This window comes from Ranitomeya imitator, chromosome 4, assembly GCF_032444005.1.
Source record: "Ranitomeya imitator isolate aRanImi1 chromosome 4, aRanImi1.pri, whole genome shotgun sequence".
Lineage (NCBI taxonomy): Eukaryota > Metazoa > Chordata > Amphibia > Anura > Dendrobatidae > Ranitomeya > Ranitomeya imitator.
The window spans coordinates 22,617,014-22,632,541 of NC_091285.1; the positions used below are offsets into that span (position 1 = coordinate 22,617,014).

General features: G+C 39.4%; 1 protein-coding gene across 6 annotated transcripts in view; it reads left to right on the forward strand.

Annotated features, from left to right (window-relative positions):
• The window catches only part of PHF21B (PHD finger protein 21B), a 93,744-nt gene extending 79,273 nt beyond the window's left edge, over nucleotides 1–14,471 (forward strand). For 4 of the 6 annotated variants that reach the window (XM_069763331.1, XM_069763330.1, XM_069763333.1 and 1 more), the window contains exons 8-13: nucleotides 2,481–2,532; nucleotides 9,526–9,548; nucleotides 11,372–11,530; nucleotides 12,137–12,209; nucleotides 12,529–12,632; nucleotides 14,019–14,471. In XM_069763331.1, the coding sequence (XP_069619432.1) occupies nucleotides 2,481–2,532; nucleotides 9,526–9,548; nucleotides 11,372–11,530; nucleotides 12,137–12,209; nucleotides 12,529–12,632; nucleotides 14,019–14,243 (636 nt within the window). In that variant the 3' untranslated portion in view covers nucleotides 14,244–14,471. The remainder of the gene's footprint in view (nucleotides 1–2,480; nucleotides 2,533–9,525; nucleotides 9,549–11,371; nucleotides 11,531–12,136; nucleotides 12,210–12,528; nucleotides 12,633–14,018) is intronic. The other 2 variants (XM_069763332.1, XM_069763335.1) reach the window with 2 other exon arrangements.
• The last annotated feature ends 1,057 nt before the right edge of the window (nucleotides 14,472–15,528 follow it).

A 15,528-nucleotide genomic window follows, 5' to 3' on the forward strand; every position in this document is an offset into this window, starting at 1 on the left:
ATACAGAAAAATCTGTAAATGAGAAGGTGTGTCCAAACTTTTGGTCTGTACTGTATATATATATATATACCGTATATATATATATATATATATATACAGTGGGGCAAAAAAGTATTTAGTCAGTCAGCAATAGTGCAAGTTCCACCACTTAAAAAGATGAGAGGCGTCTGTAATTTACATCATAGTTAGACCTCAACTATGGGAGACAAACTGAGAAAAAAAAATCCAGAAAATCACATTGTCTGTTTTTTTATCATTTTATTTGCATATTATGGTGGAAAATAAGTATTTGGTCAGAAACAAAATTTCATCTCAATACTTTGTAATATATCCTTTGTTGGCAATGACAGAGGTCAAACGTTTTCTGTAAGTCTTCACAAGGTTGCCACACACTGTTGTTGGTATGTTGGCCCATTGCTCCATGCAGATCTCCTCTAGAGCAGTGATGTTTTTGGCTTTTCGCTTTGCAACACGGACTTTCAACTCCCTCCAAAGGTTTTCTATAGGGTTGAGATCTGGAGACTGGCTAGGCCACTCCAGGACCTTGAAATGCTTCTTACGAAGCCACTCCTTCGTTGCCCTGGCGGTGTGCTTTGGATCATTGTCATGTTGAAAGACCCAGCCACGTTTCATCTTCAATGCCCTTGCTGATGGAAGGAGGTTTGCACTCAAAATCTCACAATACATGGCCCCATTCATTCTTTCATGTACCCGGATCAGTCGTCCTGGCCCCTTTGCAGAGAAACAGCCCCAAAGCATGATGTTTCCACCACCATGCTTTACAGTAGGTATGGTGTTTGATGGATGCAACTCAGTATTCTTTTTCCTCCAAACACGACAAGTTGTGTTTCTACCAAACAGTTCCAGTTTGGTTTCATCAGACCATAGGACATTCTCCCAAAACTCCTCTGGATCATCCAAATGCTCTCTAGCAAACTTCAGACGGGCCCGGACATGTACTGGCTTAAGCAGTGGGACACGTCTGGCACTGCAGGATCTGAGTCCATGGTGGCGTAGTGTGTTACTTATGGTAGGCCTTGTTACATTGGTCCCAGCTCTCTGCAGTTCATTCACTAGGTCCCCCCGCGTGGTTCTGGGATTTTTGCTCACCGTTCTTGTGATGATTCTGACCCCACGGGGTGGGATTTTGCGTGGAGCCCCAGATCGAGGGAGATTATCAGTGGTCTTGTATGTCTTCCATTTTCTAATTATTGCTCCCACTGTTGATTTCTTCACTCCAAGCTGGTTGGCTATTGCAGATTCAGTCTTCCCAGCCTGGTGCAGGGCTACAATTTTGTTTCTGGTGTCCTTTGACAGCTCTTTGGTCTTCACCATAGTGGAGTTTGGAGTCAGACTGTTTGGGAGTGTGCACAGGTGTCTTTTTATACTGATAACAAGTTTAAACAGGTGCCATTACTACAGGTAATGAGTGGAGGAAAGAGGAGACTCTTAAAGAAGAAGTTACAGGTCTGTGAGAGACAGAAATCTTGATTGTTTGTTTCTGACCAAATACTTATTTTCCACCATAATATGCAAAAAAAAATTATAAAAAAACAGACAATGTGATTTTCTGGATTTTTTTTTCTCAGTTTGTCTCCCATAGTTGAGGTCTACCTATGATGTAAATTACAGACGCCTCTCATCTTTTTAAGTGGTGGAACTTGCACTATTGCTGACTGACTAAATACTTTTTTGCCCCACTGTATATAAAAAACATAGCAAACCTGCAGCAAAATACCGTACATTATAGCGTAACAGTATATATTTAGTAAGAATTCATCAGATCAGGAAGATTGAGTAGTTTACATTGGTTTTCTGTGTTTTTTTATGTATAAGTTGTACAATTTTCTACACTATTTTAGTGTTTTTTTGGAAAATAGATTGAAAAAGCAAAAAAATTTAAAAAGCAAAACATTTTATAAGAACAAATATGCTAGAAAATGTCCTAAATTAATGTGACAAAACCGACACATGCGAGTACATGCTTAGCCCTCCTTCACACAATAAAGTTTTCATTTTTTTTGCTCTCTTTAACTTTTAGTTTTTGGTATTCAATTCATCGATATATAAGTTTTTTTTTATTTATATTTCTTTATTTCTTCTGCCTTTTTAATTCACTTTTGATTTTGGATACATCCATACTGCGCTTTGTGAATGAAGCCTGAAAAATGTAAATTCTAGCGACTTTCGAGAGGAATGTTTCTTTAGTCATTTTTGTTTTTGAATTTTTACAATTTTGCTTTTTTACCAAACTTTTCTTTGCCTGTAAGTATTTTCTGAAAAAGTGAGTGTGATAAATGGAAACTAGATAAGAGATATGCTTTACTTTAAAAAAAATTTTTTAGTTATTTTTGCTTTTCTAAGATTTTTTTTTTATTTATTATGTGTCTTAAACAATGAATAATATATTTGTTGGAATTAGTTATTGAGTGTAATGCCAGATGTCTTTGTGTCTCATGGCGCTCTTATTGTGTCTTCAGCGGAAACGCCTTGCTTCAAACTATTTGAGTAACCCGTTCTTATCAGGGAAAGGTAAGTTGCCACCTGCTATGTATGTCCAGTTAAAAACAATGTGCAGTTGGCGTCACCATATTTCCAATTTTTTCTTCTTTTTAGATCATGTATCAGAGGGTAAAAAAATGGGACCATACAGTGGCTATGCCGTGACCATAGATTTCAGATTGTATCATTATCTGTTGTAAAAAAATACCACACCAGCACCTTCATATATTCCCAAAATTATGGTAGGAAAAACCTGTGGATCATGTAGACCACAGGGAATTTGCCCCTTTTGCCCTCCCCATACACCAACCTTGCTGATACAGTACCAACCAGGGTCTCCCATCATTATAGTCCCCTCCATCCCTTCACGGAAAGGGTCACCAACAGAGGAATCCAGCAAGCAGATTAGGAGGCCTTACATGCCATAAATGTCTTCTAAATGAGGTTCCACCACGTGTACCTATGTCTGCTTGGATAGCGAGGCTTGGTATGCACTTTTCATGGAATGGAAAGGTGGAAAAGTGGCAGCCCATCCTTTGCTCTGTCCATTCATTTCTATGGGAGCTTTGAAAATTTAGGGTGTAAAGACCCAGAGATTATGTTGTCCAAGGCCACGTGATGACCAAGTCTTATCATTGTCGTCTTGTTCAAGAGTGTTTCTTGGAGGACTCAGCATGGTTGGGCATCAAAAAGATGCTGAATGGGAACTGTGTACTTTTGGAGGTAATAATTAAACACTCCATGTTGGGTTCAATCACAAATTACATGTAATGCGACTACAAAAAATTAGCTGATCTTCAGGGAAAGCCACACTTCGAGCAAAAAAAAGGGGTTCTCGAAAGTGGAAGAATTCCTTTGAAGGGGTTGTCCGGCCTTAGGGACTTGTAAATCTTCACATCATATGCACTAAGGATTCTCCAGTGCTGGCGCTTGGCGTTGCGAGCACATGATCACAAGTTTGCGAATTGTATACTTTCGGTCACATTCCGAACAGAAGTGTCCGGCCTCACTCAATGCACTTAGATTCAACGAGGCCGCGCATGTCTAGTTGGTATGTGACCGCATGTATGCATATCACATGCTATTGGTACAAGTCTGCCGGTACCAAAGAATCCTCACAGGTCGCAGTGGGCGCGATGTCAGGATTCAAAAGTTTTGTAGCCTAAAGCCAGACAACCCATTTAACTCTAAATAATAGAATTGGGCAAAAAGATTTGTGTCCAGTCCAGTTCCCTGCGGCAGCAGGTCCAGGGCAGTCCTCACTTCGGCGGCCTGCCTTTTGGAAGCTTTTGCCATTTACTAAACCCTACAACATCATGACATGCCTAGTACTGCAATGTCGTGATTCCAGAGTAGCCCAGGATTTCGGCCACAGAAGTGAAGGCTGCCTTTTGTTGGATTGGACTCGAGGCCAAATGAGGGTAGAGTAAACCTTTTTGTTCAACCCTATTAAATATTTAACTCTCCCTACAAACTATTCTGATAAATGATTTCGATTTGTGTGGATGTTTTCCTGCACAAATATGGATTCTGTGGATTTATCAGGACCACCGGTAGTCTCCGAGCACCTTGTAGATCCTCCATCATCTCACCTTTTGGATGACAGATCTCATAACAGTTTTCCTAGCAAGCATAAAACAGGCTATTGGGTTTTATTAACTAATATCCCTGAGTTATTAGGAGCCTCATCTTAGGGCTGAGATCTAGGATTAATGTGCCTCGAGCTGTTTTCTATGAGCAAATTGATTAGTTGCTAATCAGAAAAGAGGATATCTTCAGGTAATTTATATTAGCAGTTGAATGTCATCAAAAGTCAACACCTCGTGTCTTGGGAGTAACGACCTTGCACAGTCATCTATGGCATTACTCATTTGAAAGGACCTCGTTAATGCACAATATGCCTAAAATTATAGCCCAAGCAGGGACCACAATGCCCATGAGACTGTATATTCAAGTCAGGAGACCCATGGTCAGTACAGGTAGTACCGAGACCATGAAAAACCAATGTGTAAATTCAGTCTAACAGTAACTCTTTTTAACCCCAGTTTTCGTGACTGGGGTAGGTTAAATTTGGCAGATTATAGCTCATTTGTCCTAGCAGTCGCTCATTTTCCTTGTCTCTAAACAACATACATTACCCAATCACAAATCTAGGATAGATGCATGATGACTCCTAAGGGTTCAATTACTGGGGCCACCATAAATCACGAGAATGTGAATCCCAACGTTCTCTATGTGAATTAAGCGTTAGTGAGCTTTTTTGACCTACTCCTGTAAAGGAATGTCCATAAGAGTGGTGGTCGCACATGCTCACATGGGAAATTTGGACCTCCTGTTTTCAGAATTGTTGGGGGTCTCGGCATTCTTACTTTTCTATGAAAAGTGGATATATGGGCATCAACAAAAATGTTGGCACACTTGAAATTATTCCAGAAAATGAAGTATTTCCCCCTGAAAATGATTGCAATCACACATGTTTTGTTATACACATGTTTATTTCCTTTGTGTATATTGGAACAACACAAAAAACTCAGGGAAAAAGAGGCAAATTTGACATAATTTAACACAAAAAAAAAACAAAATGGGCAGGACAAAATTGTTATTACCTTTCCAAGAATGTAGGTAAACAACTTTTTTCAGCATGTGATGCCGGTTCAAACTCACCTGTGGCAAGTAATAGATGTGAGCAATATGAAAATCACACCTGAAACTCAACTCATTCACTGCATTGTGTGTCTGTGTGTGACACACTAAGCATGGGGAACAGAAAGAGGAGAAGAGAATGGTCTGAGGACTTGAGAACCAAAATGGTTGAAAAAGATCAACTATCTCAAGGTTACAAGTTTATCTCCAGAGATCTTCGTGTTCTTTTGTCCATAGTGCGCAACATACCGTATATACTCGAGTATAGGCCAAGATTTTCAGCCCACTTTTTTGGGCTGAAAGTGACCCTCTCGGTTTATAATCGAGTCATTGTCAGCGGGGGGGTCGGCGGGGGAGCGTCGCGGTGACATACTCACCTGCTCCTGGCGCTGTCCCTGCATGTCACGTGGTCTCCAGGCAGCTCTTCCTGTGTTCAGCGGTCACGTGGTACCGCTCATTAAAGTAATGAATATGGACGCATAATCATTACTGTAATGAGCGGTACCACGTGACCGCTGAACACAGGAAGATGCCGCCGGCTCCCGGAGACCATTTGACAGTGAAATGCTGCCAGGGACCGCGCCGGGAGCAAGTGAGTATAACGGGGAGGGTGAGCATTGCGTGATATTCACCTTCCTCGTTCCACCGCTGCGCGCTGCTCTGTCTTCCATCCTCTGCACTGTTTAGGTCAGAGGGCACGATGATGCGATTAGTGGTGGAACGAGGAAGGTGACTATTGCAAGTGCTGGGGGTCTGAGCGAAGAGAGGTGAGTATGTGATTTTTTTTTATTTTAATCGCAGCAATAGCAAATGTGTGGGGCATCTTATTGGGCCACAATGTATGGAGCATCTTATGGGGCCACAATGAATGGAGCATCTTATGGGGCCACAATGTATGGAGCATCGTATGGGGCCACAATGTATGGAGCATCTCATGGGGCCAAAATGTATGGAGCATCTCATAGGGCCACAGTGTGTGGAGCATCTCATGGGGCCACAATGTATGGTGCATCTCATGGGGCCTCAATGTGTGGAGCATCTCATGGGGCCACAATGTATGGAGCATCTCTTGGGGCCACAATGTGTGGAGCATCTCTTGGGGCCACAATGTATGGAGCATCTCATGGGGCCACAATGTGTGGAGCATCTCTTGGGGCCACAATGTGTGGAGCATCTCTTGGGGCCACAATGTATGGAGCATCTCATGGGGCCACAATGTGTGGAGCATCTCATGGGGCCACAATGTATGGAGCATCTCATGGGGCCACAATGTGTGGAGCATCTCATGGGGCCACAATGTATGGAACATCTGATGGGGCCACAATGTGTGGAGCATCTCATGGGGCCACAATGTATGGAGCATCTCATGGGGCCACAATGTATGGTGCATCTCATGGGGCCTCAATGTGTGGAGCATCTCATGGGGCCACAATGTATGGAGCATCTCATGGGGCCACAATGTGTGGAGCATCTCATGGGGCCACAATGTATGGAGCATCTCATGGGGCCTCAATGTGTGGAGCATCTCTTGGGGCCACAATGTATGGAGCATCTCATGGGGCCACAATGTGTGGAGCATCTCATGGGGCCATAATGTGTGGAGCATCTCATGCGGTCATAATGTATAGAGCATCTTATGGGGCCATAATGTATAGAGCATCTTATGCGGCCATAATGTATGGAGCATCTTATGGGGCCATAATGTATGGAGCATCTTATGGGGCATAATGTGTGGAGTATCTCATGGGGCCACAATGTGTGGAGCATCTTATGGGGCCATCAACCTTTATGCAGCATTGTATGGGGCAAATGTTTCTATGGAGCATCTTATGGGTCCCATCATTAACTGTATGGAGCATTATATGGGGCTCCTGATTCAATATGGATATTCAAAAACACTTAAAGGGACACTGTCACCTGAATTTGGAGGGAACAATCTTCAGCCATGGAGGCGGGGTTTTTGGGTGTTTGATTCACCCTTTCCTTACCCGCTGGCTGCATGCTGGCTGCAATATTGGATTAAACTTCATTCTCTGTCCTCCGCAGTACATGCCTGCACAAGGCAAGATTGCCTTGCGCAGGCGTGTACTATGGAGGACAGAGAATGAACTTCAATCCAATATTGCAGCCAGCATGCAGCCAGTGGGTAAGGAAAGGGTGAATCAAACACCCAAAAACCCCGCCTCCATGGCTGAAGATTGTTCCCTCCAAATTCAGGTGACAGTGTCCCTTTAACCTACTGATGTCTCAATTAGTTTTACTTTTATTGGTATCTATTTTTATTTTTGACATTTACCAGTAGCTGCTGCATTTCCCACCCTAGGCTTACACTCGAGTCATTAAGTTTTCCCAGTTTTTTGTGGCAAAATTATGGGGGTCGGCTTATACTCGGGTCGGCTTATACTCGAGTATATACGGTAATCAAGAAGTTTACAACCCATGGCACTGTAGCTAATCTTCCTGGACGTGGACAGCAGAGAAAAATTGATGAATGGTTGCAACACAGGATAGTCTGAATAGTGGCTAATCAGCCCTAATCAAGTTCCAAAGAAATTCAATCTGTCCTGTGGGCTCAGGGTGCATCAGTGTCAGCGCGAACTATTGACATTTGAATGAAATGAAACGCTATGGCTGGAGATCCAGGAGGACCCCACAGAGATAAAAAAGTTAGTTTGCCAAAATGTATGTGAGTAAGCCAAAATCATTCTGGGAAAGCATCTTGTGGACAGATGAGACCACGATAGAGCTTTTTTGGGTAAACACATCATTCTACCGTTTACAGAAAACAAAATTAGGCCTACAAAGAGAAGAACACAGAACCAACAGTCAACTATGGTGGAGGTTCAAAGATATTTTGTTTTCGCTTCCTTGGGCATTGGGTGCCTTGACTGTGTGCAAGCCATCATGAAATCTGAAGATTACCAAAGGATTTTTGGTGGCATGTAGTGCCTAGTGTCAGAGAGCTGCACCTCACATGTAAAGCGCCATGGAATAAATGGCGCTATAATAATAAATAATAATAATCTTAGGTCATGGATCTTCCATCAGGATAATGACCCCAAACATAGTTCAAGAATCCCATTGGTCACTTGTGGAGACATCTTAAAATTGCTGTTGGGGAGAAGACGCCTTCAAATATGAGCTCTGGAGCAGTTTACAAAAAAGAGTGCTCCAAAATTCCAGGTGAGAGATGTAAGAAGCTTGTTTGTTGATGGTTATTGAAAGTGATTGATTGCAGTTATTTATTCCAAAAGGTGCAACCAAATATTAAGTTGAGGGTGCCAACAATTTTGACCTGCCCACTTTTGTCTGAAATGATGTCCAATTTGCCTTTTTTCTGTTTTTTTTCCGTTGTTCCAATACACACAAAGGAAATAAACATGCGTATAACACAACATGTGTAACTGCAATAATTTTCTGGGAAAAATACTTCATTTTCTGGAACAATTTCAAGGGTGCCAACACTTTCGGCCATGACTGTATGTTGTTTTTGTGTCACTTTAATGTGTGCTAATTATACATTAATTCCAAGTAAATTTCAGATTGTGCCCATAGAAATCAATTGCATTCAAATTTTGTCCAAGGCAACTGATTTTTATCCATTGCAACAAGCTGCATTAAAGTTAGGCCCATAGCAACTAGTTTCTTTTAAAGGTGTGTCCATAGCAACCAGTGATATTACATTTCGAGGGCAGGTTTCAAGATGACCCATCTGGATTGTATATACATTAGCACTTTATATAATATGGCCGACATCATTACCAACACCCCTTCGTAGAAAACAGTTTCCATGTTACAAAGGTAAAATTAATGGATAACTGTCCTACAATCCTATGGCAAAACCGGAAAATAGATGACGTAGAAGTTTATATTACTCACCAACCTTATTGATTAACAGTGAGATAGACCAAATGTAAGACAACCGTATGTCCGCAACTTGGCCCAGTTTTCTTTCCAGCAGTTACCACCCTTACGGTGATGACAAGCTCGTCTTCAGCTTCCTTCAGGAGTCTACAAACCGGTTACCTGCTGGGTAATGGACGTAAATAGTGCAGATCCAGTGGGCTCTCAATAATGAGGAATTTTATTTATTAATACTCATAAACAAACAGATAAAAATCACTCATCGAATAAAGGAAGTGACATATTGCAAAGACCCTGGGTTCCGCCTTCTCCTCAGGCTTCTTCTGGGGGCATCCAGTTTCCATATTACATTTGGACACATTAACGTTTACTATTTGGCATGGTCACATGAAAGACTAATCTCACAATAATTAATGCTTATTAGATTCACTTGTGTGTGCACACCCATTCTAATTTACATAATTTATTTTAATAAGTTTGACCACTAACCTATTTCTGCCCTTCTTTATGTGCTAGCAATTTCGGAGTCCTATTGGAAGGTATGTCGGCATGGCGCTTCTTTCATCACCACGTTAAACCATGTAACCCAATGGAAAATGTAACCATATTGTCATTAAAGTCTAATTACAGTCCCGATCCAAATGTAAGGAGTCTGGAGAGTGATTCACATTTTAGATAAACCATTGTGAAAATGATTAGTCATCCCTAATTAATACTCCAGATCTCCAATGGTAATGTACCGAGAGCAAAAAGTCAAGATTGAATATGACTGATTTAATCTAAGCCCTTAAATTGGTGTCATGGCCCAAATATTCCTCATTACTGCTTTAGACCAAGTTCAAATAAAACAGGTTGCACAAAAAGTACACTGGCATACAGTATATGACAAATCCCATTTCTAAAAGAGAAAGGTCCACAAAATTCTACTAGACAAAAGGCTTTGCAAGTATCAAGACATTTTCATCTGGGCTACTCGCCTTTTGTCCTGTCTAAAATATCTAAGGTTTGATTGTTTTCAGCAACTGCTCAATACACCATAATACGGACCAAAAATTATCCTAAAAAAATTCTTTACTCTGAAATATAGTGCAAACTCTCTCCAAATGGAGAAGGTCCTTGACATTGCTTGACTTTCATTATCCATAAGGCCCCTCAAAACCAGGTAAAGATTTTGTAACCAGGGGTAAAATCAACTTTCAGCTGAGCTTTCTTTAAAGGCTGGAGAAGTTGTGGCTGTCCCAGAAGGCAATAATTTCTAAAAGAGAAGGGACCACAAAATTCTGTTAGACAAAAGGCCCTGCAAGGATCAAGAAATCCTTGTCTGGGTTACTTGCCTTTTGTCCTGTCTAGAATATCTCAGGTTTGATTGTTTTCGGCAACTGCTCAATACACCATAGAAGGGCCCAAAAATTATCCTAGAAAAATTAAAATTATTTACTCTGAAATGTAATGCAAACTCTCTACAAATAGAGAAGGTCCTTGACATTGCTTGACCTTAATTGTCCATAAGGTCACTCAAAACCAGTGACTCCTCTCTTACAACCAAGATTTAGGTAAAGATTTTGTAAACAAGGGTAAAATCGACTTTCAGCTAAGCTTTCTTTAAAGCTGGCGAAGTTGTGGCTATCCCAGAAGGGCAAACCATATGATGGACGGTGGTGTGAGTAACCTAAAGACTACACATCCTACAAAATTATCAAAGGGAACATCTCACAAAAGCACCATATTGCCAAGCTACTTTTAAATCTCAGATCCAGATGGAAAGTTTATGAATTCATGGAATTTTTTTTGGCATGCGAAATAGTAAATAAATCATTTCACAGGGTCATTGATTCATGGGGACGCACGTATGTCTTTTCAAAAAAATGTTTCTTCATAATATCAGTTTATATTTTACGTTTCTATTTTGTGTTACATAATCTGGCATTAACTCAACAACTAATGTTTGACACTCATTAGCATTTCACACTCAAAGCAAAAAATTGAAATGAAAAATTTTCATTTATCCAAAATGTGACTTTACGTTAATCATGACACATCTGACACATCCTTCTTGGTGTTTGGAAAGCTTGACACTACTTGTTTTATTTCTACAGTCTTGCCATCTATTGTAGAAGGTTGATCTATAGATGAAAAAGTCTTGTATGGATTCTCATTGATTGTCCCTTAAGTTTCTTTAATATCCGATTTTTATTTCCTCTTTCAAAATTTGGGGACCATCTCATTTTCTTCCCAATTTTTAGGGACTAAACATGGATGACCGAAGAATATGGTCAATTTTTAATAGAAAGGTCATTGAGTGACTGCGACAAACATTAATTTGCAGGTCAATGTTATAACATTTTTGGCTTTCCTTTTTCAGGATGAGATCATTCATGACAAACATTGCTCAGCGTGCAAACGTGGTAATAATTTACAAACATGTGGAACGTGCCCAAGAGCTTACCATTTAGAATGCTTAGTTTCACCAGAGAAAATAGCACCCAAAGGAGTCTGGATGTGTCCAAAGTGCCAACAGAAGGTGAGAAGAACTCAAAATCAGTGTTCATGAAATTTTTCCTTTAGGGTACCCCAACCTTTTTGTTTCGCCCTATATATAACATCTCAAGTTTCAATGTTTAGGACAACACAAAATTGCCTGAAAATATTCAAGAAAATCAGATATGTGCAAGCACTTTTCAAACAGACAAGGTCTGTGACATTGTTTGACTTTTGCGAGCCAAAAGGCCACACGAGCATCTTTGATGAAGATTACAATTGTTTGCCCTGGGAACTGTTTGACTACCACGTCCCTTCAGGGTTCATCAATGAGGTTACTGCTCAAAGCGAAAGGATAAGTTTCACCTGTACAAAAATCCTTAGTTGTTCACTGGCATGTACTAACAGAACAGTTTTTCCAACCAATTCCATTGACATATATGAGTTGACTCTTCTGCCTTGACACAAGGTCAAAGTTTGCCAATTGTGAAGCTTCTTTTACCCTTTCAGGTAGCTTCATAACACCAACATTGGTCCTTACCATTGACAATAAAAATTTCTAATTATTGTTTTACTTTTTAGTCCAAGTTTTGGATTCAAAAAATGCAATTGTCTAACCTTAGCCCATTTTTTTCTTATTTTCTTGTAGGTATTAAAGAAGGAAACAGTGCCATGGAGCGGGGCCCTCACTATTGTTCAGTCTTACGTGACACATAAATCAGGTGGGGACCATTCTGTTATGGCTGAATTAAAAATTGGAGGCCCAACAGAGATGGATATTGTCAAGGTCGATTATATTCAGTGACTTTTACTAAGGAAGTAGTCTCAAATCTGAGGCTTCACGGCAAAACTACAAGATGAAGAGAAGTTTTGCATGAAAGGGTTCTAAGTTTTGTAATACGTTGAGAGCTACTGGTTGGAAAGCATAGATCTGAGACTAATATGGTCAATATCGACCTTTTGGATCATAATTTTTCCCAACCCATTACCCCAATACAGACAGATTTCACACCCACCTGATTCCTTTTTCTTGTTTTACAGTGAAAGAGGAGGAGAAGAGAAAACTATTGAAGAAAGGCAACGAATTAAAACATGAACAGAGACAGCTTGAAGATCAAGAGAGACTTCTAAACAACGCTATAAAGGTCAGTACTCATCTACAGATATATTACTCATCAAGATAGGACCACTTTTAGATTTTGAGGTAATAGACAGAAGTCCCTCATTTAAGACCCCCATTATTTAGCCACAGATGTTACAAATAACATTTTTATTCCTGGATGACCGGGCACGTCCTTTAATTACATGGAAAACCCGTTGATTTCAGTGAATATTTGGTAATTTTTTTCACCCATGGTGGTGCTACAGAAAAATTGAATGGGTGCTGCCAGGTTCCATCAGAGATTACAAGTGATCACTGGAAATTTTTTTATATCCTTTAATATATATTATTACATATTTATATAATAAAAGTTGAGGAAGTAATTAAGATGTGTCTTTTATCTGCTATACTAAGTTTGGCCAACCACAGTGTCTATGGTCCTCAACGTTGCTCACTTATTGGTGCTTCTTCAAAATAGCTTGAACAGCACATATTGAGCCACCCAATCTGTGTAGAAATGTTTGCCTGGGAGATACTTGACTGATGCATTGTAACTACCTTGTGCCTTGTTGCTCTGCTCAGTCTTCCCATGGTGTATGGTGGACTTGTGGAATTTCCTGAGGAAGGAGTCATGTGTACTCCGAAACGCGTAGAATAAACCACTGTTCAACTATACAATTGGTCTGTCTTTGGATGTGCTGTCAGCGCGGCTCACAACCCACAAATCCTCCTATTCAGCGATTCCCCATGATGTATGATCTATGACTTGAAACCGTCTTCCACAACCTCACCTTTGTGGCAGAATTTGGCTGTTCCTCAACTAGTTTTAAGCCTCCTACACATTTGTTTCAGTTAATAACCATGTTTCAACCTACATACGAAAATGATCATCATGATCACCAGTTGTGTATAATTGATTGCTCATAAGCTTGACTATAATATGACAAAACCGTGCAAGTACAGCTAGAAGAACTGATGAGAGATTAATTTTGGATAATTTGGGCTGTATTATCTTTTTTCATAGCATAAAGATTGAAATATAATTTCAAAAGCAAGTGTCAAAGATAAAAAGCGGATAACAACTATTTTACTTTTTTTTTTTTTCCAAATTTTTCTCTCTTTTTTTCCACCTCTATCAGGCTGGACTGGGATTGATGTTATGCTATTGATTTTTTTTAGGTCTAGTATTGATACTTTTTTATGGCTGATGAAAATTAATCATGCAATAAAAAAAAAAAAATTTGACTTCTGAAGAAAGAAGTAGATGGAGTCTGTTCTATTACCAGACCCATGGATACAGTGTAATATTTACTGGAGCGAGGCCAATGGGGGATTTATTTTCCCACCCATCCACGGTTGTGTTATCTATTCATGCAAAGTGCCAGTTTTCAATATAACCATCATATTTTATTCTTTCCCCATGTGACAGAAATGCTTAGAACTAAAGAATAGCTTACTGGCCCAGCAGAGAGGAACTCAGTCATCTTTGGAACGTCTGAAAACTCTCATTAGACTGATTCAGAGTGAACAGATGCTTCAGGTTACCATGACGACCACCGCCACCGCTTCATTGCTGACGGTCCCCTGGATCAAACCTTCATCTGCCACCCCTACCATTCACAAAGGCCTACAGCAGTCACAGAGTAACAATTGACACGGGCAGATGGAACAATAACTTTTAAGCAAATTTCACCAAGAAGGAAGAAGGAACAGTCTGTTTTTGCGTGTTTTTTTTATCTACAAGTACACAAGCAGCATCGATGTACAAAAAAACAAAAAAAACTCGCAATGGACAAACATGGCGGCAATGGCAGTGATTTCCGCGACACGTGCTGACATCTTCAAAGAGGTTTTTTTTTCACTTAATTTTTACTATGGCCTTAAAAAAAAAGAAAAAAAAAAAAGAATAAAAACGTTTTAAAAAAGGCCAAATTTCCGACCATGAAGACGGCCAATAGGCCTAAAAATTATCCTTTCATTTATCGGCTAGAGAATCGAAATATTGTATAGTTAGAGTGCAGAAGGGAATCATAACTCTATTTTGGGGAAAAAGTGAATGAATCAGGAAAAAAACAACCTTAACATTTTTTTCGGATAATTTTTGGTCTATTTCTTACCCTTTTCAATTCAAATCTGCCGCACATATTCAGGTTTATTTTTTGACGGGGCTATCGGAAAGGATGTTAGTAAATACTCAGAGCCTTCAAACAAATGCTGATTTTCTTAATTTATTTATTTTTTTGTATTTTTTTTTTTCTTCCTCCAAGTATTATTACCGTCAAGGTCCGCAGCTATATTTAAGGTTATAAAACAAATTGTATAAACTTAGCATTTCTAGTGGGACATTGAAGTATTTTCATGCTTATGCTTGTGTATATGCGTGCCGAACTATTGAACAAAAAGTACAACTGTACAACGCCTCCATTTTTTCGCAGGTTCTTTGTACTTAGTTTGCTATCAATGTATTTTCTCATTGAGATTTTCTCATTTTTTTATTTTTTTTCCCAAAAAAAAGGTGATAAAGTGGGTAACTCAGTTAATTTACACTTTGGTTAAAAAAAAAATAATAATAAAAAAATAACAATAATTTTTTTTATAAATTTTTTTTTTTTTAGCCAGTACAGACAATATGCCAAAAAACTTAACCTTTTTGTACTGCATTTTTATTGTAAAATATTTAATGTGAAAGGAACAATATGCTTTTTTTATTTTATGCTTGCAGAAGTATCTGCTATATGGTACAGGAAAAAAAAACTGCCTCAAGTGGAGTTTCTCATATCTGATATATCATGTTTTTTTATTTTTTTTAACTTATGATTTTTTTTAAGTTGGTTTATGCAGGGGATGAAATTAGCATTGGATACATCACCAATTTTTTAAGTAAATATGTTTCTAAAGGTGCTATTGTCATAAAATTCTCATCAGATGTCAGTAACAAC